Below are 25,796 nucleotides of genomic sequence, written 5' to 3' on the forward strand. Positions count from 1 at the left end.
AAATATTAAATAAATAACCCGGCGGTATCTTTAACATTGCACCAAAAAGAGGTGCGTTTAAAATGAATGGGAAAATCCCATAGGAAATATTCCAGTGGAATATTTTGCGTGGTATCCACTGCCACCAGCCAGAAACTCGACATGGGGGGACTGGACAGTGCCCCTTGGAAAACAGACCCAGGGGCAATCGAATTACCCCTACCAGTACTTCCACAATATGATGGTTTGTACTGGTTCTGTTCACAATTTGAGACTAGTAAAGCCAATGGTGACTTTACATGCCCTAGGAGACAGTAGTCAGTCCCAGGGTATGGAGTCTATGATTGGGGGTCACTATGACACCCCTGTGTTACTGCACTGAGGGTGCTGTGTAACACACATACCAAAAACACATGAAGCCATATGGGGTAACAGACCCCATAGCCCATAAAACACATTACATAGTCAAAGGACATTCTCAAATCTTGCCTAAGAGTGGGAGAAAAAGGGTCTCACTCTTAGCAGGAGAAAAAATGAAACGCCAAAAATCCAACAAAACTGCTGGGGGACTCACTAGATTTGGGAAATTAGCGTTTACAGAGAATTCTCCCTAACAGCCAATGGTCGGGCTTTCCCATTTTTTCTGTGATACCAACCAGTCTGGACCAACTACACTTACTCGAGCTGGAAAAGAGAGTCAATTTGTATTTTGTATTGTATTTATTTGTATAGTGCACCTAGCCCAACGACATCTGGGTGCAATGAGCTGCAGAGGTGGAGCCAAGTACCTCGACCCAAAGCTGCTCCTCCATGCTTCCTATATGTTGGGAGCCAGAGTGTGAGACACAAGCAGTGCGAATGAAAATACCGATACAGAAAAGGATCTTGGAAGTAAGGTTCCCATTGAGGAAGCCATACCAGCATTCACAACAATATGATGGCCCTTTGAATGAAATCCCGGAAAAAGTGTGAAAACTGAGCAAAAGAGAATATCTGTGACGTCATGCAAAAGCAGAGTTGACTCACCTAGAAAAAAGACACAGGAAGTCAAAGATCATAGACATTCTATAGGCTCTAAACAAGAGGTGTTAAAGATGAGCAACATTTCGGGCTCGAGGTGAAGATGTTCATGCTGCAAAAATAATGAAGAAGATATCAAGTCATTTTACAACTGTACAGAGATGCAGTAATGCAAGTAGACAAAGTATTCTTAAAGGCTGATTGCGGCGATGTGCCAACATATATAAATAGGAATTTATGGACTATGGATGATTCCATAACGTATTTTAGCAGAGCTGGATCTCACGAGTAGAAAGGCTTTTCAGTGTGTCGCAGTTAGAAATCGAAAACGTAACCATGGAGGTGGATTGAAGATAGGCTTGACTGGCCTAGCACCAATATGTCAAGACCACTGTGAGCCTGAATGTTCATACAGCAGTCACAGAACGTGTGAAAAGAAACAAATCCTGTTTTAGGTGAGGAGCGAGCACATTGAAGACGTCAGAGGTTCATCATTTAATTGTATTTTAAAGGCAGAAGGACTCTAAAACATGGTCTGCAGTCACGTGGATGGATGAAAATAGATACTATGACGAACTGTATCGAAACCAAGAGACAAGTATGCCTATACTCCCTCGTATTCTCCAGAGCAAAGAACATTTCCAAGGCCAAGTTCAAAGCCTTAATTGACTGGCAGCCTGCAAGAGTGATAATAGATGGCAGGCTAATTGGTGGGAAGCTATGGTTATGACCAGCCCACCAGCACCTGGATTCCAGCCTGCGTGCTGCTTACGTGTGTGGAATATTACAGGGGGGTTCTAGGGTGCCAACCAATTAGAGAGGGCCACATAATAGAGAGCCCTATAGTTTGTATAACCAATAGGACATCTTGTATTTGATGATGTTCGTAGAAATCTGCACTAGAGGATGGCTTAGTTGCCCCATCTGATGTTAGAGACCCAATCACCTTCCCTGACTAGTATGTAACGTATACCTAGATTTTCCATGTAAGCCAATCACTTTTCCAAGTAGGTTTTTGTAGTTTGCCAAGTAGGTAGACTTCAATGATGACGAGTTTTTAGTATATGAACTACATTGTTTATGAAATGCATTGAGTGATAAGGTCAAGCAATTTCGTTGAAACTCTCTGTTTTAGAAAATTGACATTAAAACAGATGTATTTTGCCAACTTCCTGAGTCAGTTTGATTATTGATGTTTGAGTATATTCTGCATCACCATCCATCACCAAGTATTGCTACCTCGTCTTAAAGGGCTGTGTCACAGAGATGATGGTTAAAAAACCATCGACATAGTAAGCTTTGTGATCCTGGAAATATCGGACATCCTCCGCCATTTAGCTGGAGGAACATGAAGCTCCCTGTAGATAGTGGCCATTAGTTTAAAAAACCTTGAAAGTACAGGTGAGACGGGTCCCTTGTTCTCAAGCGGAATCCCCTCCCGACTTCTACAGGAAGCTGAATGGACTGACGGTTGAGGCGGCTGGTTGAGGAGGAGGTGATCCCGAGGGTCGGAAGTCGAAAACGTGAATGGTAAGTAGGCTGAGTGAGTAGGCTGAGTGAGGTGACAAACTGAGTGGGGAAGAGTGATACATGGGGAAAGAGAACAGAGGGTTAGTTGGGGTATTTTATTTTTGGGTTTAAGATGAAGAGCATCATAGCGTAAGAGGAAGAGCGTCACAGTTTAAGGTATATAGACGAGGATAAGCCTGAAGCCTATGTCAAGGACGTTTAGAAGGAACTCGTCCTAAAGTCCAAGTGGACGTATATAGGCTATGAACGATCAAGGATTGTTAAAGAGGACAGTTCATACTCCGATCTGAGTAATTTATTAGGGGCAGAAATAGTCACGAGGAGAGTATATGTGGGCCGGCCAGTCTGTCAGTTTGTCTGTCCGTCTATATAATGTATATGATGCATGTGGTAGAGAAATGAAATATTGAAAAACAAGGAAGATAGACTGGTGGAAACACGAGTTTTAAATGTAATGATTTATTTATATAGACAACTGAAAATGTTTAGTGAATAGGTAGATTGAAGTAAAACGTTAAACATAGGTTTGGAGCTGCGATGATTGGTGCACGCTCATATTGTATTGTTTTTCTGGAAAGCATTTATTTGTGTGAAATAACGTTAAGTTGTGATAGTCTAATGCGATTACGTCATGATGGAGGACATTACTCAGCTTATGCAATTGTGCAGACAGCTGCTAAAACACACACCCACGCTCAAGCAGTACAGTGCGGAATGGGTTAAAGGTATGGCAGATAAAATGTTCATGCCATGGCCACAAGGGGGAAATCACTGTCCAAAGCAGTTTTGAAACATATGACGACATACTTGCATGCAGCATACACAGGAAAGAAGCTAGAAAAGAGGTTAGCTAGCTTAGAGCTTTGGAGGATGTACCAGAAGGAAATGGAAGAACCGCCTCCTGAAGACTGGATGCTTAACCAGTGTAAAGAGTGGGGTGTTGAGCCTTCTGCTCCCCCCTACCGCACCTGAAGTATATGGCGACAGTACGAAAGATGAAGGATTCATATCCTTTAAGAGAGCTTAAGGCAGCAACGGGGTATAGCAACCTAACGTGAAAGTCGCCTGCAGGTAGCAGTGACGAGAGTCCTGAAAAGACTCCAGAAAGAGATGTGATCCCTAAAGTCCCACGGGACAAGGAGAGAAGTAATCGACCAGGTATGTCTCTAGAAACAGAGAGATAAATAAAGATATGGAAAGGAGAGAAAGACAAAGCTGATGAGGTAGCAAAGAGCATTGAGGAAGTAAGGCAGACAAAGACAGGAACAACTGTATCAAGATGAACAGTTGAAAAAGCAAAAAGGAGCAAAGGAAATATGACAACAGGCACAGAGCAATCGAAGAATGAGGAAAGGGTTAGGGAGGAAGCAAGGAAACAGTTTGATGAGGCAATGGAACTCAAGAGGAGGCAAAGGGCGCACAACATTGATCGCATAGAGGGAGAATTAATGGAACCTAATCCAGTAGTAGCATGGGAAGACAAAGAAGAGTTCTTACCAACACACAAACCAATGCCAGGACCGTCTAGAGCAAATGTAGAGGATAATTTTGATATAAGAAGCATTGGAGAGAAAATTGATGAGGTCTATCGTCAGATGAGGGCCAAAAGTGAAAATAAATAAAGGAAAAACTATCGATTTGATAGGTGCGCAGTCGCAAGGCAAAGAGGGAGGCTTGTTCAGTCTCGAGCAGAGAGCCTCCTCTTTGGATAAATTGATTCTGAATAGAGATGAGAAAGAGGGAAGCCACACTAGTTGGGGACAAGATATGTCAGACGAAGATAGAGAAACCTTCCATGGGAAAGAGGGAGCTAGTGCATGTGATCCTGAACGATGCTCTTCGACAGACAGGAAGTAAGATGGTCAGATCTGGGCCTACATAATCGAGGACGCTAGAGCCCCCGGCACGGCCAGATCGACCTAAAGGGCGATCCCATAGTGTGAGGGTGGGACTCGCCACCTTATGTGAGCAGGCTAAGGTCATTGCCAGAAGAAGGCGGTGCGGAACCATTGTGCCTGCTACAGACAGGCAGAAGATGGGGGATGAATGTGATTTTGGGATCTCACAGTTCCTGTTGTTAGAAAAAGGAGGGGCCAGACCACAGTATATTCCATGGCCCCAAATGAAGAAGGATAATTTAAGGTGTAAACTCCAGAGTCCGACGTCAGGTGCCGGAAAATGGATCTATGAATTGAAGAAAATGACAGGAGGAAATACGTTAGCCATAGGGGATTTTAAGTGTCTTCTAGCAGCTATACTTGGGGAGAGAGCTGATGACATTTGGCCGAGAGCAGGATATGCAGGGGTCACTGCCCAGAATACAGCTCATGATGGAGCAGTGTTTAATAATTGTAGAGCGGCTGTCTGGAAAGCTCTTTGAGTACAATACCCTGACACGTCGGACATGGGCGCTATAATGGCACGTAAGATGCACGAAAGGGAGGATCCATGTATTTAAATTCAGAATTCCAAGAGCAGTGGAGATTGGAAACATGCGAGCCGTGGGGAAAATCTATACCTGTATCATATAGTATGTCAGGGTCTGCCAGACAAGGTGCAGAGACAGCTCTAGAAGCTGGTGGGTGTGGAGGCAAAACCATGGCCAGAAATACAGTTGACAATTGCGCATCATTGCTGATTATTGCAGGAGAAAAATCAAAAGAAAGAAGATGGCAGGAAGCTTGAGGAGGCTAAGCTAGTACAGAAGAAGCTATCGAAGTATGCTATAGAAGGGGCAATGTTAACCAGTGGGGAAGGGCCAGGATCACAACAAGCAGTAGGTATGCCACAGGTTAATAACCAACTATAGTTCGATCAAGGAGGGAATGGATTTATACCACGAGGTAGGAGCAACTTCAGTGGAAGAGGCGGCTTTCAGAATAGTCAAGGGAATTTCCAGAGTAACCGAGGTGGGTTTCAGCCTATGCAGAATGATAATCAAGGGATGCAGTGAGGGCAAATTAGAAGACTCCCTCCTGTATGTTGGACATGTGGAATGACAGGGCACATAGCACAAACATGTGGGAGCCAAGGGTATGTACAGAATGGGCAGTTCTAAAGATGGGGGACCACTTATCTGCCTGCATATGGCTCGCAAAATAGGGATGGGTTCGCCCAAGACCAAAAAGTGCATCAAGCACAAGCGCCGAGAATGCAACAGGCTTTGCAACCACAGCAAGCACCATTGAATCCGCCACAAGGACAGTCGCAGCATGCACCCATGCAAATACAACAGAGCAGAAACACAAGACAGTTACTGACACCTAGGATAGGGGGTGTCACTATTGAGGGTGGGAATCCTTTCACGGGTACAGGAGTAAGCATGTACCCACAATAGGACAGCTCACTCGGTGACTTGATGTGTTCAGTACTATCAGTTATGCCAAATCCTCAAGTGGAACCGAGGGTTGACGTCAAGATAGGAGGCAAATCCTTTTCATTTTTAGTAGACACAGGTGCAACTCGCTTATGTATACGAGAGAGAACATTTTTACTGTCAGGTAATGTCATGAATGCTCAAAGTTTCACAGGAGCTAAAAGTCATGTTCCTTTTACAAAGAAATTGGCCGTCTCTATAGAAGAATGTGATATGTCTGTCCCATTGTTGTATTCAAAACAGACACCAGTTAACATACTGGGTCGAGATCTAATGACGAAATTGAACATGACAATTTCTTTTACTGATGAAGGCATAGTGTGTTCAACACCAGGAATACATTATTTAAATATGAGCAAATTTATCATGGCATTTACAGGACAAATAGCCATACAAGGGGTACCGCTAGAACCAGAAGTATTTCATTATGGGGTACGCATTTTGTTAATGTGGCAGCCAGGTTTAGTAGGCAAGATCATGAGAATACCTGATGAATTTCTCTTTAGGCCTGAAATTCCCATGGACGAAGAGGGGGGGGTGGATTTTTCCCTTAGAGTTACAAGCAGGTGTAGTACGAGGTGTCTTGGCCATGCTCATAGGATTTGACGATAAAAGCGGATCATGGAGCACAGTAATTGCTATTGAAGAGGGTTACAGATAAACTGATGAGGACACATTTAAAGGTGACCCATCTGATGACGAAGTAGTGTTCCAATCAGTTACGGCAGAAAGACACGAGGTTCCACAGAGAATGATGATAGTACGACAGCGTCCTGCATTCTTTGAACAAGACATGGTGAAGGTGCCAGTTTCATTATGGACTACGGGCCCTTATGACGTAGGCCTATTAAAAGGGGGTGGAGAAGTCAAAATTAAACTGAAGCCAAGAGCAATTTTACCTCAAGTATGACAGTATCCCATGGCCCGAAAGGCAGACAAGGGTATTTTTAAGACGATATCCGCCATGATGGATCAAGGCATTCTAGTAACATTAGTATCTTTATGTAAATAGTGTAATTATGCCTACAACAATATTACTGATTCCATTCTAAGTGCAAACTTAGCATAACTCAACTACTTCCTATTATTTTTGGGAAACCCCATATTGTACTGTACTATATATGTATATACCTGTATCTTTACCCGTGTAACTATTGTATATAATATAATAATGTACCTCTTTATGTATAACCTGTATGTAACTCGCCATTAAGTCAAGCGCCTAGCTATCTCAGGGTTCAGCATGCTATATAAGCAAATCAAATAAAATCAAATCAGAGTCAACATGCAATACCGCTGTGCATCCAATCAAGAAATCGAAAGGAGGGTTGTGGCGTTTAATTCAAGATATGCGCCCAATCAACCAGATTGTAGAGACACAGTTTGCTCTAGTTCCTAATCCAGCAACAAGTTTATGTATAAAGATTCTCAGGTTCTGACGTCATTTACTTTCAGACAGACCAAGTTGAAAAGCACAAGATTAGCCCAAGGGTACTGTGAGTCTCCACTGATTTTCAATAGAGTCCTGCAGATGGACTTAAGCAATATTGATTTACCAAGTGTTGTGCTGCAATACGTAGATGACATTTTGATCTGTAGCATGTAGGAGGAAGAGTGGAGACGTGACTCAGTTCAGCTAATGATTATTTAAGCAAAGAAAGGATATAAATTGGACAAAGAAAAATTGCAGTACTGCCAAGAAGAGGTGCTATTCATAGGCCAGTTAATTTCACATTAAGGAAAGAAAGTCAAACCTGAAAGGGCTGAATTAATTTGCAAAACAGCCAAACCGCACACAATAAAGCACATCCAACAGTTTTAAGGACTGTGCAATTATGTAGGAGTATGGGTATATGATTATAGTTCATACACCAGGCCATTGTTGCAGGCCCTGAAATAGGCTCAAGAAAATCAGGAAAAGATTGTATGGACTGAGGAAACGGAGGAAGGGTTTGATGAGTTAAACCAGGCAATGTTTACAGCTCCAGTTTTAGGGATTCCTAATTATTCGGAGGAATTATTTTTATTCCCGTACACAAATGGAACAGTTATGGCAGTACTCGCGCAGAGAACCACGTTGGGGTACAAGCCCTTATCATATTACAGTTGCATTTTGCACCCAGTAATAAGGGGTCACTTCCCTTGCAAACAATCTTTGGCAGCCGCCGTGTTTGCTTTTGAGACGTCTGCTAGCATAGTAATGGGGTGTTCCATGACGTTGTTGAGCATGCATTATTTGCTGTTTTAGAAAAACCTAAAGGTACAGTGACCTCTCAAAGAGCTTCTGCTTATGAGGTGGTTATATCCTATCCGGCGATCAAAATAGTAAGATGTAAAACAGTGAACCCTGCGATGTTTGTAACTGAACTACTGGCAGAAGACTAGCATGAATACGATTGCTCAAATTATGAGGAATTCTATGACGAGGGTGAAAGAAAATGCTTTGGCAGCTGGGGAGATTCTCTTTATTGATGGGTCTTCAAAGATCGGTCAAACTGATGGGCAAAGATATTCAGGTGCCGCTGTAATAAGTCACAGAGCTCATGGGGAATTCAAAGTAATGACAAGTGCACGACTACCATCCCACTTTTCAGCACAGGCTGCAGAATTAGTGGCACCGATTGTTGCGCTCGAGAGCAACGCAGACCAGGAAGTAACTGTGTACAGTGACTCCACCTACGTGACATCATCAGTGCACGTAGGGCTAGCACGTTGGAAAAAGAGGGGCTACCTCCGAGCGGACATCACTCCAGTGCAACACGCAGCCCTAACAACTCCCAGTAGCCATCGCAATAGTTAAGGGTGCAGCACACACTAAGAGAGCAGACTTTATTTCATACAGACGAAGAAGCAAAAAGAGTTGCATTTTCAACAGGCAAAATGAGTTTTGATATGCCTGATGTGAATGAAAGAATAGTGGTGATGAGGATTGAAATGAAAGCTTTAACCATTTATCGAAGACACAATTGATGGAAGTTCAAGGTGGAGCACCACAGGATGCAAATGACTTGTGGACACGGAGGGGGTGTTCTTCATCCCCTTCTGAGGCATTGTGGCGACAAGAAAGTACTGGTAAACCAGTGATACCTGTAGCCTTATTATGGGTGGCGTTGGAACAGCTGCATTACCCAGCGCATGTCACTAGGGAAAGCCTTGCAGGAACTTTTGCAGAGGACTGGTTTGTACCAAGTTTGTTAGAGCACGTTGCTTTTCATGTAGTAAATTGCATTGTATGTCAAACGTTTACTGCTGGGCACACACTGCGAACAGTCAGAGGAGTTATACCTCGACCGAATGGTCCTTTTCAGCCTTTACATATTGACATGCTGCAAGTCTGTAATGGCTATAGATAGTGGTGGTGTGTCCCTTCTCTAGGTGGGTCGAGGCTGACCCATGCACACACCAAGACGCCACTTGCACTGCAAAATCTTTACTACGAGAAGTATTTCCTAGATGGGGAATATGTGAGGTATTGAGATCAGATAATGGCCCACATTTTGTGAATTAAGTGTTTGAGCAAATCAGGTTATTGCTAAGTATAAAGCATACATTCTCTTCTGCTTATCAGCCGCAAGCAAACAGAATATGTGAGAAGCTCAACGGCCTTCTCAAGGAAAGGATATAAAAGCTAAAGCCAACGTTGAAGAAAGGATGGCTGCATTGCCTGCCTCTTGCATTATATGCGTTGGGAAATCAGCCAGGCTCTGACCATCAGCTCACGCCCCATGAACTAGTGACAGTGAGGCAAATGAGAAACGCGTCTCACTCCTCCATCAAAGATTAGAAGTGATGCCTAGACAACAGCAGAATTGTTAGGCGATGAGTTACATCCGTATTTAACATGCATGACTACAAGTACCTCTGTCATTTCAGATCAACTCAAGCGGACGGGGTGTCTGTCTCAGAACACAGATGAAGACCATACAGCAACCGGACCACATGAACTATTATTGCCAAAGTTATTTCCCGGAGATCAAATTTTGATCATCAACTTTATCCGCAAATGGCATCAACCCAAAATGAACGGTCCTTTCATCATAGAGGACGTCACACCATGGGCAGTGAAGGCCTTAGGGAGACACGCTTGGATATTCCTCTGCGATGTGAAGATCTACACCGGTGAGACCGCTTCACCCCCCATCCCATTCAGAAGCAAGTCATAGAGAAGAAGTTCAGCATGTGCAGACTAGATCGATGACAAGGCAGAAGAACGCAGAGACTGTGCATTAGACCGATAAAGAGTTCATTGGACTGTGGTTCACTCGAGACACTTTCTGTAGCTGCTAAGCAAGGAGTGAAAATGCTATTGTTCTTGAGCCACAAGAGCTTTCTAACACTGGACTGAGACACATTGAAGTCTTGAAGGGAAAAGAAATGCCAGACCTAGAGTTCATCTTTGATGACTTGAAGAGGGAGCAGTTCCCAGATTCCTTTCTTACTGAGTTTCTCTTTGGAGGCGCCCATGGTGGTGTCTAATGGCAACGTTCATCAGATCATTCTTACTGTTTTCGTCTTCATTCTTCGTGCATATCCTTCATTGGTTGGGACAACTGTGTTTTTGCAAGATCCTAAAAATGGTCAAATCGTAAGGAGATTGCTCGCAGCCATAATCGAGCAAATCATTCAGGTATCTGAATTCTGTACAGCAAATACAGATGGTCCTACCTGATGAGGATGCACACAAACTGCTTGGAATTGTCTTTTATTTCTTGATTGAAGAGCATCCTTGTCTTGTTGGACGACAAACCAATACTCATGTATTCCTGAGAGATCCCTGAAATCGACCTACAATAAATTGGCTGATACATGAAATCTGCAGGCAGATCCGTTCACTGCCTGACACTTTTCTTTAAACGCATGGATGGATCTATCGAGTGATGATATTCACAACTTACTGGCCTTGATCTTTTACCATTTGCTGGAAGCACATCCTCATTTGGTTTGGCAAAAAGATGACTCTTTTGTGTTCATTTAGAATCCTATCAACCACCCTGCAATTAGCCAGTTGCTTGTGGAGCTTGTGGAGCAGATCCAGCAGTTGTCTGAATATTTAATGACATTGCCAGATTAAAATGTGTTCTTTCCTTCCTTCAAAGTAATCATAAGCACTATGGGCAACATTGAGAGCAACAACAATGTAGCAAACAACGAAAAGAGCACCACGACGAGCAAGAAGCTATTGCTGTATAAAATTGACATGCTGGTATATAATATATACATGCATTATGTTTATTGTTATTCTTCTCTCTCTCACAGTACGTACTGCCTATTATGTAGATCCAAACAAGGCAGTAGTTCCTGTGTAACTTCCTATGCAGCAGGAGGGTACAGATGTGGCAATTATAAGGCAGCCAAGGCCTTATGTGATTGTCCCTACTCCAGTGGTATGTGTGAAAGCACCTAGTCCTGTGACAGATAGGTCTGGGCTTCCCTTTGGGGGGAGGTCGGCTTTGCAAGTTCTTCATGATTCTTGGATACCTTTGTATTATGCCAATAGGAAGAGACCTACACCATTAGCACATGTAAAGACACCGATTTCACTGACAAATGTCCCTATGATTCCCCTAGTGAGAAGGAATTATGCCGATATACTTTATGAGATGATTAGAGACGCTCATGAGGCAAAAAAGAGACCTAAGAAGTACTAGCGAGGATGATCATGACTAAATGATTATCTAGACAGCACAGCACATTTGGGGAACAATATGTGGTATCAGCACATGAAAGAGGTAGGAAGAAGAACCTCAAAGGAGGAATGCTATGTATGTGCACTCCTGCCTTACAGTATGGGAAAGTCTAAGATATTCATAGCCATCAAAATAGATGTCCAGACAGCACACTGCCCATCTCACATTTCACTCTGCCGAGCAAGAGGTCAGTTCACGGGCCAAACAGCATCTTTAGTATGGGAAACAGAATGGACAGCTCTAGATGAAGATGATTATGTTCAAGACACAAAGACAACAGCAAGAGCATACACCAGAAACCATGTGATAAGATATGAACAGCGTGGAGTGAAAGGGACTGGAATCAAATGGGAAGTGAACAGAAGACCTGAGAGTCCAGGAAAATCTGCAGAAGAAATACAAAGTTGATAGAACAGAGGCCAAATGCAGATTTGGGGGATCAGTACTTTCTCCAGATGGATGGGAGGAAGGAGTAGTAATCTGCAGAGCGTGGGTAGTAATTGGATGCTACAAACTGACCATTGACATCGTGGAGAATGGATGCAAACCTTTATGGCTGAGACTTGCAAAATTACTGACATGGGTCAAAGATAAAGGATGGCCCTTACAGATAGTGCCTCTGGATAGTGCAAAGCTATGCTTCAGAAACAATGGCACAAGAAAAGTTGGAGAGAATCAGAAGTGTGGTTGAATCTTTGACGCGACAGGAATGAGCATTGGAACAGCAGTGATAATGGATCAATACTGGGCTTGTGGATCTAGAGCTTATATGAAGCTGCTCAAACATTGGGCAGGACTATGTTCTATATTACATATTCATGTGCCAGCATTGGTGATTCCTAAAAGTGACCTGAACATTGGGGAGTTTCCAAAAACAGATGGTCACCTGAGGAAGAATAGATCCTTTGAGCTCCTGAATCGAATGAAGAGAGAGAACTATTTCTCAGCCAAGTCAATAGAAACCTTTGATTCCATCCCATATGAACACAGATTGTTTAGTAAGACTTGATCGATATTCACGATAATCTTCATGCCCAGGATCCCGACGGATGCAACCACCAAGAGGTTACAGATAACCAGATGGGAATTGTTGCAGACGATCAACACTACCATAAAGGGATTTATCCAAGTGAGTTCCTAAGTGAGCTGTTGAGCTGCGGTAAGCTGTGGTGAAGGACTTGGACTTTGTTGTGTTATTACACTTTACTCATGCTCAAGAGGAAGGTCTGCACGTAATTCAGAAGCAAAACGCTAACGGACACAGCGCATAGACTACGTCTACCAGAGTAATTGACTTTTGATTAAAGAACGTTTTGAAGTGGGCTGGGCTGAGGCTGGGCTGATATCAGTGGACTGGGCAGGGCTGGCTCCTTCTTAGAGAGTGCTGGATATTGGTTCACAGCATTTTTTCACACCCACTCACGTGTAACATTATTGATTCTACGATCTGCTCAGGCAATACTTCTTATGTTGACCCCATATCTGCAGCGCCATACATTGCATAGGAAATTAATCTAGCGGCCGGTATACTATCTGCCCATACCGCACAGGTCTACTTTCCTTTGGCTGGAGACGATTTAGAGGAGATTCCTGATTATATATCAGAGCCTCCTACTCCAATCCGAATTAAAGATGACCACCTGGTTGGTTCAGATCGACCACAATCTAGGAAATCTTGTTCTACTTCTCCAATTGCCTGTCCTTAGGCGAACGATAAAGGCAGCTTTGGACTTGAAAATATGGCCAATCTTGACAGGCAGGTCCAGTACTCTATTGGATTGTTAACTCCCCTGGTATCACACGCTCTTAAGAGTGAATATAATCCATCTGTAACAATGAGCGCTGAGCACCCCCTTCAGATTTCGACAAACACAACTTTAAAAAATGCAACTATCAGCCCTACGAATATGGACATACATAAGGAAACTATTCCTGAATGTTTTAATTACTCCCCCCGAAAAAACTCAGCCTGCAATGAATTATAGTTTGCAGTATTCCCTCTCAAGGAATTCGACTGCTGATAATAATGTGGAGACCCGTCCTTATACCATTCCAGTGATCATTAGGATCCTGGACTTACATGATAAGGGCCATGATTTGTCACATTTGGAACTGAGGGAAATCAAAAAATCTACGAAACAAGTCTGGTCTAAACTGGATAGAATAGAAGGCTTTATAATAGCATAAGAGTCATTTACTCCAAAGTACGTTCCTTCTAAAGAAATCATTACTGTACAACACACGATGTGAACAAAGTACGCAAACTTCATTGAGGGGCTTGTGGGTATTACTGCTTCTCATACCTATACTATAGAAAATAGAACTACTCCTGGCTCTCAATACCTTGGACTACCTACATGTTCGATCAATGACGAAATAAAGGCTCCGAGGGCCTCGATAGATGAACTAAAACAACCCCCATCAGCCGATATAGTAAATAATCCTTGTACAAAAGGATTAGATACTCCAGATAGTCCTTCGGCCCTCTTAAATGCTATGGTCCATACAGATAAGGAACAGGGTTCCCCTGATGACACTAATCATGCGACTAATTTGATGTCACGGAGGATAAAAAAAAATTACTTACGAGCCCTGAAACGTACAGCAAAAAGGAAAAAAGAGGCACTCCTCTTGGCAAAAAAAGAAACGCAATGATGAGAACAATGTTGCTGATCAGGCCCCTTTGGTCGCACGTGAGCCCTTAAAAAATGAAGTGCCTCACCCTGCAGAGGATGGCCATATTGCTCTAGTGCAGTTCCCAATTGAAAGCCAAGCAGTACTCTTACCACCTATCCCGAAAAGCTGTGAGCATTTAGAGCTCATTGATAAACCAAACAAACAAAAAGATTGCTCCCTCTTCCAAGAATCAGAGCAATGTTTTGTTAAATATACCCGCTATCCAAGGAAATAATAAGCATACTATCCTGACTGGAATAAACCTTGCGCTATCGGCATCTACTGAGCAATTACACAAAAAAATCTAAAGTTATATTTTCCAATCTGTGGCAGAAGTTGCTTGTCTGTTCCTGCTAAACCTTCTAGTACGGTAACATCTTCTAAATTGGATTTCCCAACAACCTTGGAATCCCAGGGTGTGCCCTAGCATCGGAAATCTTATCTTGAAGCATGTGCTCTCTCCCAAAATCCTAGCGACCCAAACGACCCAACTCACAATGGGAAGTTTCTCATTGTTAAGATTGCCAGGAAAGTGCGTGAATTATCCGAAGCCATACAACAGACAATCCCCGCTGAAATAAAGGGGCATCAATGTGAACGTAAGCAGACTGCACCCATTACTGGGGATGGCCAAGAATGTTCCGCACATGGGACCTGAGTCTCTAAGGATTTTAATATAAATCCAGGGAATGTTGAGAACAGCACTAATCGGGCTGAAATTCTACAAACACTGAGAAAAGCGCTGGAGGAGGGCTTGAGATAATCTGAGAATCTAATTAATGACTTAACAGATAAAGTATCTGTCCAATTGCACTTGCCTCCGTCTTTGGGCTTTAACCCTCCATTAGAAGATAGGAGAAGTGGAACGTTTGATAATTTGCATAATACCACTAAAACTATCAACTCTATGTCTTCTAGTACTGGAAGCAATTTGCGAATGAAAGAAGTTAACATTATTGGGTTGGAAGGTAATCCGTATGCTCTGGGTGCGGTGCGTATTAATCAAGCCTATTTTCTTGAGATACTATCCCGCATTGCGCAACTGAGGTCTCTTACTTCAGCAGATCTTACAAGGATTTCCTTAGCAAGAGTCAACAATCATAGAATGATTTGTTACCTGCCATCTGAAGCAATTTCGAAATATATATGGTCATATAGGGCTGAGATAAAAGAACAAGGCCTTTCCTTACTTATGTTTCGTAATGAACATAGTGCACAGGAGTTTATATCATATACACCGCAAATGGCGTATAATAATAGTACCATCTCTCCGGAAAATAAAACAAATAGCAATGATCGGAATCAAATAATTGCACAACTTTTAGGATTGGCAGGGAATAACAAAGATATGTCATGGCTTGTACCCATGCTAAAAATTATTGTAAATTTAAACAACTCATCACAATCCCTCTAGCTATCTACAGAAAAGAAATTCAATGTCATCTCGTGGAACTCTTGTGGTTTCACAATTTTCAGAATTGGTTCAATTTACTACCTGTGGACAATTATCCTTGTATTTTCTTACTACAAGAAACTATGAAAATGGACGCATTAACTATTCCTGGCTATAGAACATATTGTTCTCCTGCTACTAGGGTTAATGGGGGTCGGCCGTCAGGTGGTTTAGCGATTGCCATTAACAATAATATGTGCCATATGCAACTTGTCTGGGAATCAGGTAGCTTTCTGTGTACTAAGTTGAATTTTTCAAACAAAAAATCTAAACCGATTTTGCTATCAAAGTTATATTGGAATCCTGTGACCATATCAATCAAAGCTATATTTGATGAAATGGAAAATTGTTTTGAAACCCACTTTTCCCAAAACGGTGATTGCGATATCATTATAGGAAGTGACTTTAATTCTGAATGTAAGAGGAAAGTGACTGATTCCCGGGCAGGTAGTCGTTCACTGCTAGCGCAGCAAAGAGGGCATTTTTGGAAATCCTACCTCCCTGATTGGGATATCAATATTGTTCACCACAATGTACAGGGACCCCACTTTACTTAGAGTCGGGAGGGAAATACCTCTATGATTGACTATTTATGCTTATCGCATAGAATTAGCCATCTAGCGAGTCCTTTAAAAATCTACCCTATAAAACATGGAGATCATGCACCTTTATCGATAACTCTTCGGCTTGACCATTCTCTATTAGATGTTGTCCCCGCTTTAGCATTCCCTGAGTTACACCGTCCTACTACATCGCTGCGATGGAACTTGGGTTTATGCAAACGTTTTATGACATACGTATCCACTGGCATTAGATTAAACCATCATATGACAGCTGCAGATAAAAAGCAAACTCTGCCAGTGTTATTAAGAAGGCATTTCTGCACTTTCAGGCAAAAGTTGTGGAAACTAGGAATCATTCCCATTCCTATGAGCCAGTATGTAAAATATAAAAAGGGACAAAAATAGGGAATTAAAAAACCTGAAAAAGAACCATCTTTACATGTCCAACTATCATACACTTAGGAAACGCTTAATGTTGAAATATAAGAACTAGTTGAGAGAAATGCGCGCATTGACCTATAATAATATCAATTTTGCACTGATTAAAGCCATCTGTAAGTATGATACAAGGACTATTTGGCAAACTATCAAGAGCACTAATGGTATAAATATAATTCCATCTGCAAATCTTATTCCCGCTAAGATTTGGCAAGAATATATTTAAACAAAATTCAAACTACCAGGTATATTCAAAACCCGAACCTTTGTACCAAAAAGTTATAAAGAACTGGGACGGCTGCAATGGTCTCTAGATGATATAAAGTGGGCAATCGGTAAAGTATCTTTTTCAAAATCTGCTGGTCCGGATGGGATCCCTCTTTGTGTCTTCAAGTCAGACCCCATACTGTGGGCTAATATTCTGAAATCTAGATTTGAGACCGTTATTTCTACTGGAAATATTCCCCAGTCCTAGGTAACTTTGAATATTATCCCCATTTATAAAAAGGGGGACCCCTCTTTACCAGAGAACTAAGATTTTTGCAATATTACTACTTTACGACCTGGAACAACATACTAATCAACATGCTCTGTATTCCAAATTCCAAACTGGTTTAAATGGTACCAATTAGGTGCCATATACTTTCGGGTACCAAATGTAAAAATGCATGCCTTGTCTATATAGCCCTGATCGATATGTCTGTGGCTTTTGATTCTGTTGTCCGAAACCTCTTATGGTACAAATTGACAAATTTAGGCATACCTCCAATTTTGATTTACTGGCTTGTTCAATTGCACACAGATACATTTTACAGAATACGTATTACAAAGGATGGAGCGACTACGGACCCAATAAAAACATTCTTGGGTCTCAAACAGGGATGTAATCCTGATGCTACACTTTTTAATCTGTATATTTCTGATTTGGACCACCTATGGCGGGAGCTAAATCTTTTTTCAACTAAACTAGGAATACTTTGTCTGCAATGGTTTACTTTTGCTGATGATCTTATGTTTTCGGCCCCACTCCAACAGGACTTCAAACTAAATTGAATTTGTTCGAAAAATTTGCAAGAGCACAATTTGAGCCCTAACCCGGCTAAAACTGCGATAATGATATTTGATCTAAAGAATAGGAAAAAAAACATTTCCAATGGCAAATATTGAATATACCTATTCCCTTAATAGAAGAAACCATCTACTTGGGATATTATTTATCTGATAGGAAATCGATTAAGCTATGGGTCGATCAATTAAATTTGAGAGCTAGGCCCCTTCTTTCGCAGCTAAAAATAAGTGTGGCAAAATATTGCAAATATTCTTTGGTTCCCCTTATTGATTTTTTCAATTTAAAAAGGTGGAAAGTGTGCTGCTTTATTCCTTAGATATATGCCTACTGAATATGAGTAACATACCTGGACTCTTTACAGGTACGGTTATCGAAATCGGCATTACATCTACCATTGTCCTTGCCAAATACTATACTCGGACACGAGTTTGGGTTGACTGCCCTATCCACAAGAAGGAAATGGAGGCAATTATCAAACTATGCAAAAATGATAATGCCATCCAATAATTCCTTATACCAAGACTTAGAAAATAACCTATTATTGAACAATGTTCCTTTGTTAAATTCTTATCAGAAGGAAATGGAGGAAATTTAACTTGGTTAATATTACATCTGCTGATCTATGTTTAAGACCTGGATAAGCTAAAAAGAAATTATTCGAACATGATTGGTGCCAGACTCTACAAGAGATAGGTCACTACAAAACATATACTGAATATGTTAAATTCCCAACAAAATATTCCATGGTCCACCTACCTAGAATCCTTTCCAAGTAGGTCTACTAGGTCAGCCTATATGAGGTTTAAAATGAACCTATACCATACAAGGGAAAGAACATGCTATTGGAATAAGGAAACAGATGAGCTGACTATTCTAAAATGGCGCTTTCCATTCTGTGATGAACCGGTTTTTAATGTTTTGTTATGTTTTAAAACTGTATCTACAAATTGTGTTACTGATGTTTTGTAAAGGTTCATTTTCAACCAAGGACAAATAAAAAAAAATAAAAAAGGGTTTTTATGCTATCAAGGAAGAGCGGAGAGCCATACGACTGATGACTCTTCAGAACAGATACGTCCTGGATCACAGCTATTGATGGAGGTGTTTGTGCCAAAATTGGAGAATCATGTTGCACGTTCTTACCTTTTCATGATGAGAATGGTTCCTTGACAGAGGCCATATCGATGCTGATGAAGTTACACTTCCAGATGATAGACGAAGTGGAAGAAATTGCTGATGACAGTTGGTTTGGATCCATATTCTCATGGGATCCACAATGGATGGCAGATATGTTCAAGTTCCTTGGAGCCCCGATAGTGATGATATTGCTTGGATTTTGTGCGATCAGGATAATAATCTCACAGTGCATGAAGATTGCCAAGAAAGCTGTAGGAATGAAGATCATGATTGGTCTTGAATCAGGATGGAAAATCAAAGAGCTAACAGATGAAGAAATAAGCGACTACATGAAAACCAGCATTCATGCACCAGAAGGAACGAAGTTCCTACACTGAAAGAACCACAAGATGTATGTGGGGAAATGGATCTACTGTAGTCAAAGTGGACAATGCATGCTCATGTCCTGGAGTACTGATGAACATGTGAAATCAGCAGGATGCCTGAAAGGAGTCAAAGATATGGGTTCCAAAGAAGCATTTCTTTAGACAAGTATGTCTAGATGTGATGGTAGATGAGAGAGTGGTTGATGAATTGCCCAGAAGGGGGTGGGGGGCGGTAAGTGTAGAGGTGGAGCCAAGTACCCCCACCCAAAGCTCTGCCCCCCATGCTGCCTATATTTTGGGAGCCACAGTGTGAGACACGTGCACTGCCAGTGAAAATACTTATACCGAAAAGGATCTTGGAAGTAAGGTTGAGGAAGCCATACCTGCATTCAGGACAATATGGTGGCCATTTCAATGAAATCCCAGAAGAAGTGTGAAAACTGAGCAAAAGAGAAGTTCAGTGACGTCATGCAAAAGCAGAGCTGGCGCACCTAGAAAAGAGACAAGAAGTTGAAGACCATAGACATTCTATAGGCTCTAAAGAGGAGGTGTTAAAGATGAGTAACTTTTCGGCCTTGAGGTAAATATGTTCATGCTAAAAAAATAATGAAGAATATATCAAGTCATTTTACAACTGTACAGATGCAGTAACGCGCGCAGCCAAAGTATTCTTAAAGGCTGGCTATGTAGTGAATAGATTGCGGCGATGCACCAACGTACATACATAGGAATGTATGGGTTCTGGATGATTCCCCAACGTATTTTAGCAGAGCTGGATCCCGTGAGCAGAAAGGCTTTTCAGTGTGCCGCAGTTAGAAATCGAAAAGTTAACAACAGAGGTGGATTAAAGAAAGGCTTGGCTGGCCCAGCACCAAGTAGAATGTTCATATAGCAGTTACAGAATGTGTGAAAAGAACAACACTCCTGTCTTAGGTGAGGAGTGAGAACATTGAAGACGTCAGAGATTCATCATTTAATCATATTTTAAATGCAGAAGGACTCTAAAACATGGTCTGCAGTCGCGTGGTTGGATGAAAATAGATACTATGACTAACTGAAAACAAGAGATAGATGATGCCTATACTCCCTCGTATTCTCCACAGCAAAGAACATTTCCAAGGCTAGTTCAAAGCCTTAATTGACAGGTAGGCTGCAAGAGTGATGATAGATGACAGGCTAATTGGTGGGAAACTATGGTCATGACCAGCCCACCAGCACCTGGATGCCAGTCTGTGTGATGCTTACGTGTGTGTGGAATATTACAGAGGGGTACTAGGGTGCCAACCAATTAGAGAGGGCCACGTAATAGAGAGCCTTATGGTAGGTATAACCAATCGGATATCGTATATTTGATGACGTTCGTAGAAATCTGCCCTAGAGGAGGGCTTACTTGCCCCACCTGATGTTAGAACCCCAATCACCTTCCCGGACGAATATAGAAGGTATACCTAGATGCTCCCTGTGAGCCAATCACTTTCCCAAGTAGGTTATTGTAGTTTGCCACGAAGGTAGATGTCAATGATGGTGAGTTTTTAGTATAGGAACTACATTTTTTATGAAATGCATTGAGTGAGAAGATCAAGCGAGTTCTTGGATGTTCTTTTTAACTCCCTGTTTTAGATAATTGATATTAAAACAGACGTATTTTGCCAACTTCCTGAGTCAGTTCGATTATTGATGTTTGAGTATATTCTGCATCCCCATCTATCTCAAAGTATTGCTACCTCATCTAAAAGGGCTGGGTCATACCACAGTTCAGAGCATTAAAACATCTTTAACCTACTTTGGTGTCAAAACAGCCAACGGGGGCTACCTTGGTTCAGTAAGTGGAAGAAGGGATGTAATCCATCACAGGAGGGCACACTGTTAAAGTGCCCTGACTTTCCTATACAGGAGATTAAATGCTTCAGTGGGATTATCCAGGACCCCAGGCTGGATCTGGAATTGCTAGCTAAGCTGCTAGGAAGCTATGGCTAGTGGTGGTCTGCGTTGCATGCATGATTTCAAGATTTAAACTAATGGACTGTTCTTCAATTTGGAGCCAGTCCAGAAAACTTAAGCCCAATGAATGAACTAATGTTTTTTAAAACAATCAATTCAAGGCAGGTTCAAGTGACCAGTTTCTAAGCGAGGGACCTGGTATCAAAACTGTTGCTCTACGTTCCCTTGCTTCCAATCCCTGTACTATGCTAACCTAAATGGAACTGTTCCAGTAGCGTGTCCCGTTAGGTCATTGTTGGCTAGGTGTACAATATGTGCTCCTACAAATATCGAATTTAAGTGAAAAGAATCATTTCCATTCTGAAAGGAGCCAAGCCTTTCCCATAATTAGAGAACATGTAATTTACCAAGAGACTTCAATGCTTGGTCAATCTCATTCATCACATTCCTGTGAAGTTCCTTCTGCCATTGCTTCAAATGATTCCACTCCTCTTCAGGGAAATAAGCAGAGGCATCATATGACGTATCTGGCACCTAAAAAGAAAAGAAAATCCTCAATCTGGATATACGCAGACAAAGATTTGATATCTATTGAAAGTACTTGCTATTTATTTCAATTTATTGTAAAATAAACTATACTTTACTAGTTCCCTTTTCTCCCTCCAATCACTTACATTACATACATTTTTCAAATTCCAGCGAGGAATATATACCATGCAAGCACGTTTTTTTAGTGGTGTTTGCAATGAATCTAGCTAAAAGATTCAATTCTCACTAAAATACTTAAGGCAGGCTTTGGTGTTCAGGATGGAAACATTCTTTTTAAGCCTTTCAGTGTTCCAGGATAAAAACATGTGGTGGCCCGGACTGTGGATTCACCGGAAGCCTCTTGTGTGAAAATAAAACATGGTAACCTATATTAATTAGCTAGTTTAGTGTGTGTGCAGTATGCTGATGAGACGGATGATGCTGGAGGATGTCTAAAATGTTGGAGTATCTTTCTTGCCATCTGGATTTGTTGAGAGTTTGTGCTGGGATGTCACAGGATGGGGGAAATACACCTAAGGTCTCACCGTTGGCAGGAGGGGGGTTTGAGCCGTTGTCTAGATGCAGTGCCCAAGTCAGAACAGGTCCTCAGCACCAGATATACAACAGAGAAAGAATACCAGAGAGACAACTGAAATGCGTTGCACCTAAACACTGTATTTCCTCTTTGAAAAAGTGTACTGCTACACAAACTGTAACTTGTGTGGCACTGTCATTGGGTTTCAATGTTTGGTGCACAAAAAGAGTTTACAAGAGACCCACTCCATTGTCCAAAAAGTGTGGGACCCGTTAGCATTTTGTTCATGTACAAACTGCACTTGCACAGAGCAAGTTAAGTAAACATCGTACAGTTTTCTGTTTGCAAGCCATGTGAATGTTTGGCACATGGAAAGCATGATCAAAAACTGGTAGCAAAGAAAGTGTGTGGGGAACAAGGGGAGGTCAACACTGGCAGATAGTGACCAGCTCACTAAATTCAAGAGCACAGATAACATGAAATCAATCTTACCAAGTCATGTGCTGAACGTGGACTCCTGATTAAACAAAGCCCCTATTAACTATTATTTCTTGGGAATGTGCACAAGGAAATCAATCATTATTAAACTGCTATATTGAACAAATGAGACAAATAAAGTTTGGTTCAACAGGGCGTTATTACACAGATTTAATATTAGTACCCTTAAGGCTGTGACCAAGTCTTGAGTTTGAACTCAGGTTCTGGGGACGTGTGATGTCCGCTATGTAAAGTGCTACCTGGAGGTATTAAACGTTGGGGTTCCTCAAAGCTCCTCCTCCCCAAGTCGCTTTTGTGGTATGCAGAACTAATAATGGTCAAATTTTTCAGCACATCTATCCTTTGGAGAGAAGGAGTGCTTATTCTGATGGTCTAATCGCATTTGGCCTTCACAGGTGTTGTATTTACACAGTACGCCTTCGGGAATCCCTATTCAGTAGCCCCACAAGGCGCATGCAAGCGGTCCTCCATTTCTGGATAACCTGCAATTATAGGACAAATACACTTACCTTTCCTGTGAGCAACTGCAGTCTACACCCGCATTCAGCAGGAAGGTTTGACACTGGAGTGGAGGTGCAACCATTAGTATTCAACTTATTTAAGTCCTGCGCCCCAATTCTATTTAATTGTATTGAGCAATAGGGAAGTCATGCTCCTAAACCCTATAATCTTTTAACCTAAACACGTCATATCACCTATTAGAGCAAAGCGCATCACTTTTAAAACCTTATCCATTACACACAAATGCCTTGCACTCACAGCCCCATCGTACCTCTGTGATAAAATTGTCAAACAACTCGGCAAGACCCAAAATAACTAAATACACCAACTAGCTGATCATCCTCACAGTAAAACGGGCCAAAGCAAAATGTGCTAGTTTTCCCTTTCTTGCACCCAAACTATGGAATGCTCTTCCCACCACCCTCAGGAATCTTACATTCCTCACTTCCTTCCGGAAAAGCCCCCAAATCACCCTCTTCAACTAGCCACTCCTGTCCCTTTTTGTCCCTTGCTGTCCTTAACAGCCTCTCCTACTACACCAAAGAGCACCTTTCACCTGGCTAGGTGTGACGCCTAACTGTGTTTTTGGGGTACTCTCCTCTTGTCACTGATGTAAAGGTTCAATGTAACCATGAACCTCCACTTGTGTTTTCATTGTTGTTTTGGTTTTCTGCCACTACGGGCCATGTTTTTCTTATGTCTGCTCACCCTACCTTCATGTTCTGCATTGTAACTAAGCTAAGTATTCTTGCTTGCAACAGCGCAATGCCCAAGGGCTGCTTTGTACACTTTACAAATGTTAAACTTTTTTTTTTAAATAAAATAAAGCATATACTAGAGACTCAGAGGGAGAGCCACAGCCATATTAGCTTAGAAAACATAACTGTTTAATTTACCACATCCTGATACTCTTTTGGCTTAGATTAGCTTTAAGACCAAAAAGTATGAAAAAACAGCACAGGGCATTGGCGAGATGGAGTTTGTACTCCCATAACTGTATTGTAGAGACATTTAAGCAAATTAATGCAATTACACATAATAAATAAATATGTTTCCAGTGAAGAGAAGGTACAGAATGAAGCAGTTTAGATTGAAAAAGTGTATTTGAATCATTTTCCATCGTCAAAGTTGGGGTATGGCCAGACTTGTTTTTAATGTGGTATTGTATACCCCATTGTGTTAGAAGAACAAGTTACTAACCAACTGGTAACGTTCTTTCGACTGGATGTTCCTCCAACGTATTCCTCATCTTAGATGTATTCAATGTATTCATCCAGCTTTAGCTGCTTCGGAAAATGTTTCTCTGCAGAGGGTGCCGTGCGTCGATGTCGTCGAGTCGAAGTACCTCGAAGGCCTCCGTCGAGGGGGACGTCATCGGGTATGCAAGTAGCACGCGCGGCACCCGTTGGCCTCAGTTCTGTTTTTCCCCTCTTGCTCTGCTGTATAGATAGTGTAGGTAGCCAGGTGTCAGCCTTGCGAGAGTTGAAGTGGTAATAACACCGGAAAATCTACAGAGGGGTAGGATGGGAGGGCAATGAGGAATATGTTGGAGGAACATCCAGTCGAAAGAACGTTACCAGTTGGTAAGTAACTTGTTCTTCGATTTGGATTGTGTCCTCCAACGTATTCCTCATCTTAGATAGACTCCCAAAGCAGTGTAAACGGTTTTTTGGAGGAGGGAGTAGATGTTTAATATTATATAGCTGAATACAGCACTGCTTTACCAAAAGCGAGCTCTTTAGAGTGGGAAGCATCCAGATTATAGAATTTAGAAAAAGTGTGCAGCGAAGACCAAGTTGCCGCTTCACAAACAGATTTGATGGGAACACCTCTTTGAAGGGCTGTCGAAGAGGCTATGCCTCTGGTTGAATGGGCCCTCAAGCCTTCTGGTGGATATTTGCCCACCAATCTGTAGCATTCTGAAATGCAAAGCACAATCCAACGTGATAAGGTTTGTTTTGACATCGATTGACCCAAATTCCTTCCGGTGTGGCCAATGAAAAGTTGATCATCCACTCTAAGCTTGTAGAGCCTAGAAATGTAAACGCTTAGACCTCTTCTCGGGTCCAGTCTGTGCAATCTTTCCTCCTCCTTGCTGGGATGAGGTGGAGGATAAAACGCGGGCAGAATGATCTTCTGATTCAAATGGAAATCAGACACAACTTTAGGTAAGAACGAGGGTTTAACCCTCAATACAACTCTGTCCTTGTGGAACGCAGTGTAGGGTGGCCCAGAAGACAGTGCCTGCAACTCGCTCACTCTTCGTGCAGATGTTAAAGCAACCAAGAAAACGGTTTTCAGTGTTAGTAATCTTAAAGGACATGTGTGCAAAGTTTCAAAAGGGGCAACCATCAAAATCTTTAGAACCAGATTAAGGTCCCAAACTGGGACTTGGAAAGAAGGAGGGAACACATTTGTGAGTCACTTTAAGAATTGTATTTTCAAAGGAATTTTAAAATAGGAACATTCTTCGGAAGAGCGCTTGAAGATGGAAAGAGCT

General features: G+C 41.8%; 1 protein-coding gene across 1 annotated transcript in view; it reads right to left on the bottom strand.

Annotated features, from left to right (window-relative positions):
* Positions 1-25,796, bottom strand: part of LOC138448043 (uncharacterized) — a 240,784-nt gene that overhangs the window by 143,424 nt on the left and 71,564 nt on the right. The window contains exon 2 of the mRNA XM_069604584.1: positions 21,642-21,768. Within this exon, the coding sequence (XP_069460685.1) occupies positions 21,642-21,768 (127 nt within the window). The remainder of the gene's footprint in view (positions 1-21,641; positions 21,769-25,796) is intronic.

The sequence above is a fragment of the Ambystoma mexicanum genome, chromosome 3q, assembly GCF_040938575.1.
Source record: "Ambystoma mexicanum isolate Mex_15411 chromosome 3q, UKY_AmexF1_1, whole genome shotgun sequence".
NCBI classification, from domain to species: domain Eukaryota; kingdom Metazoa; phylum Chordata; class Amphibia; order Caudata; family Ambystomatidae; genus Ambystoma; species Ambystoma mexicanum.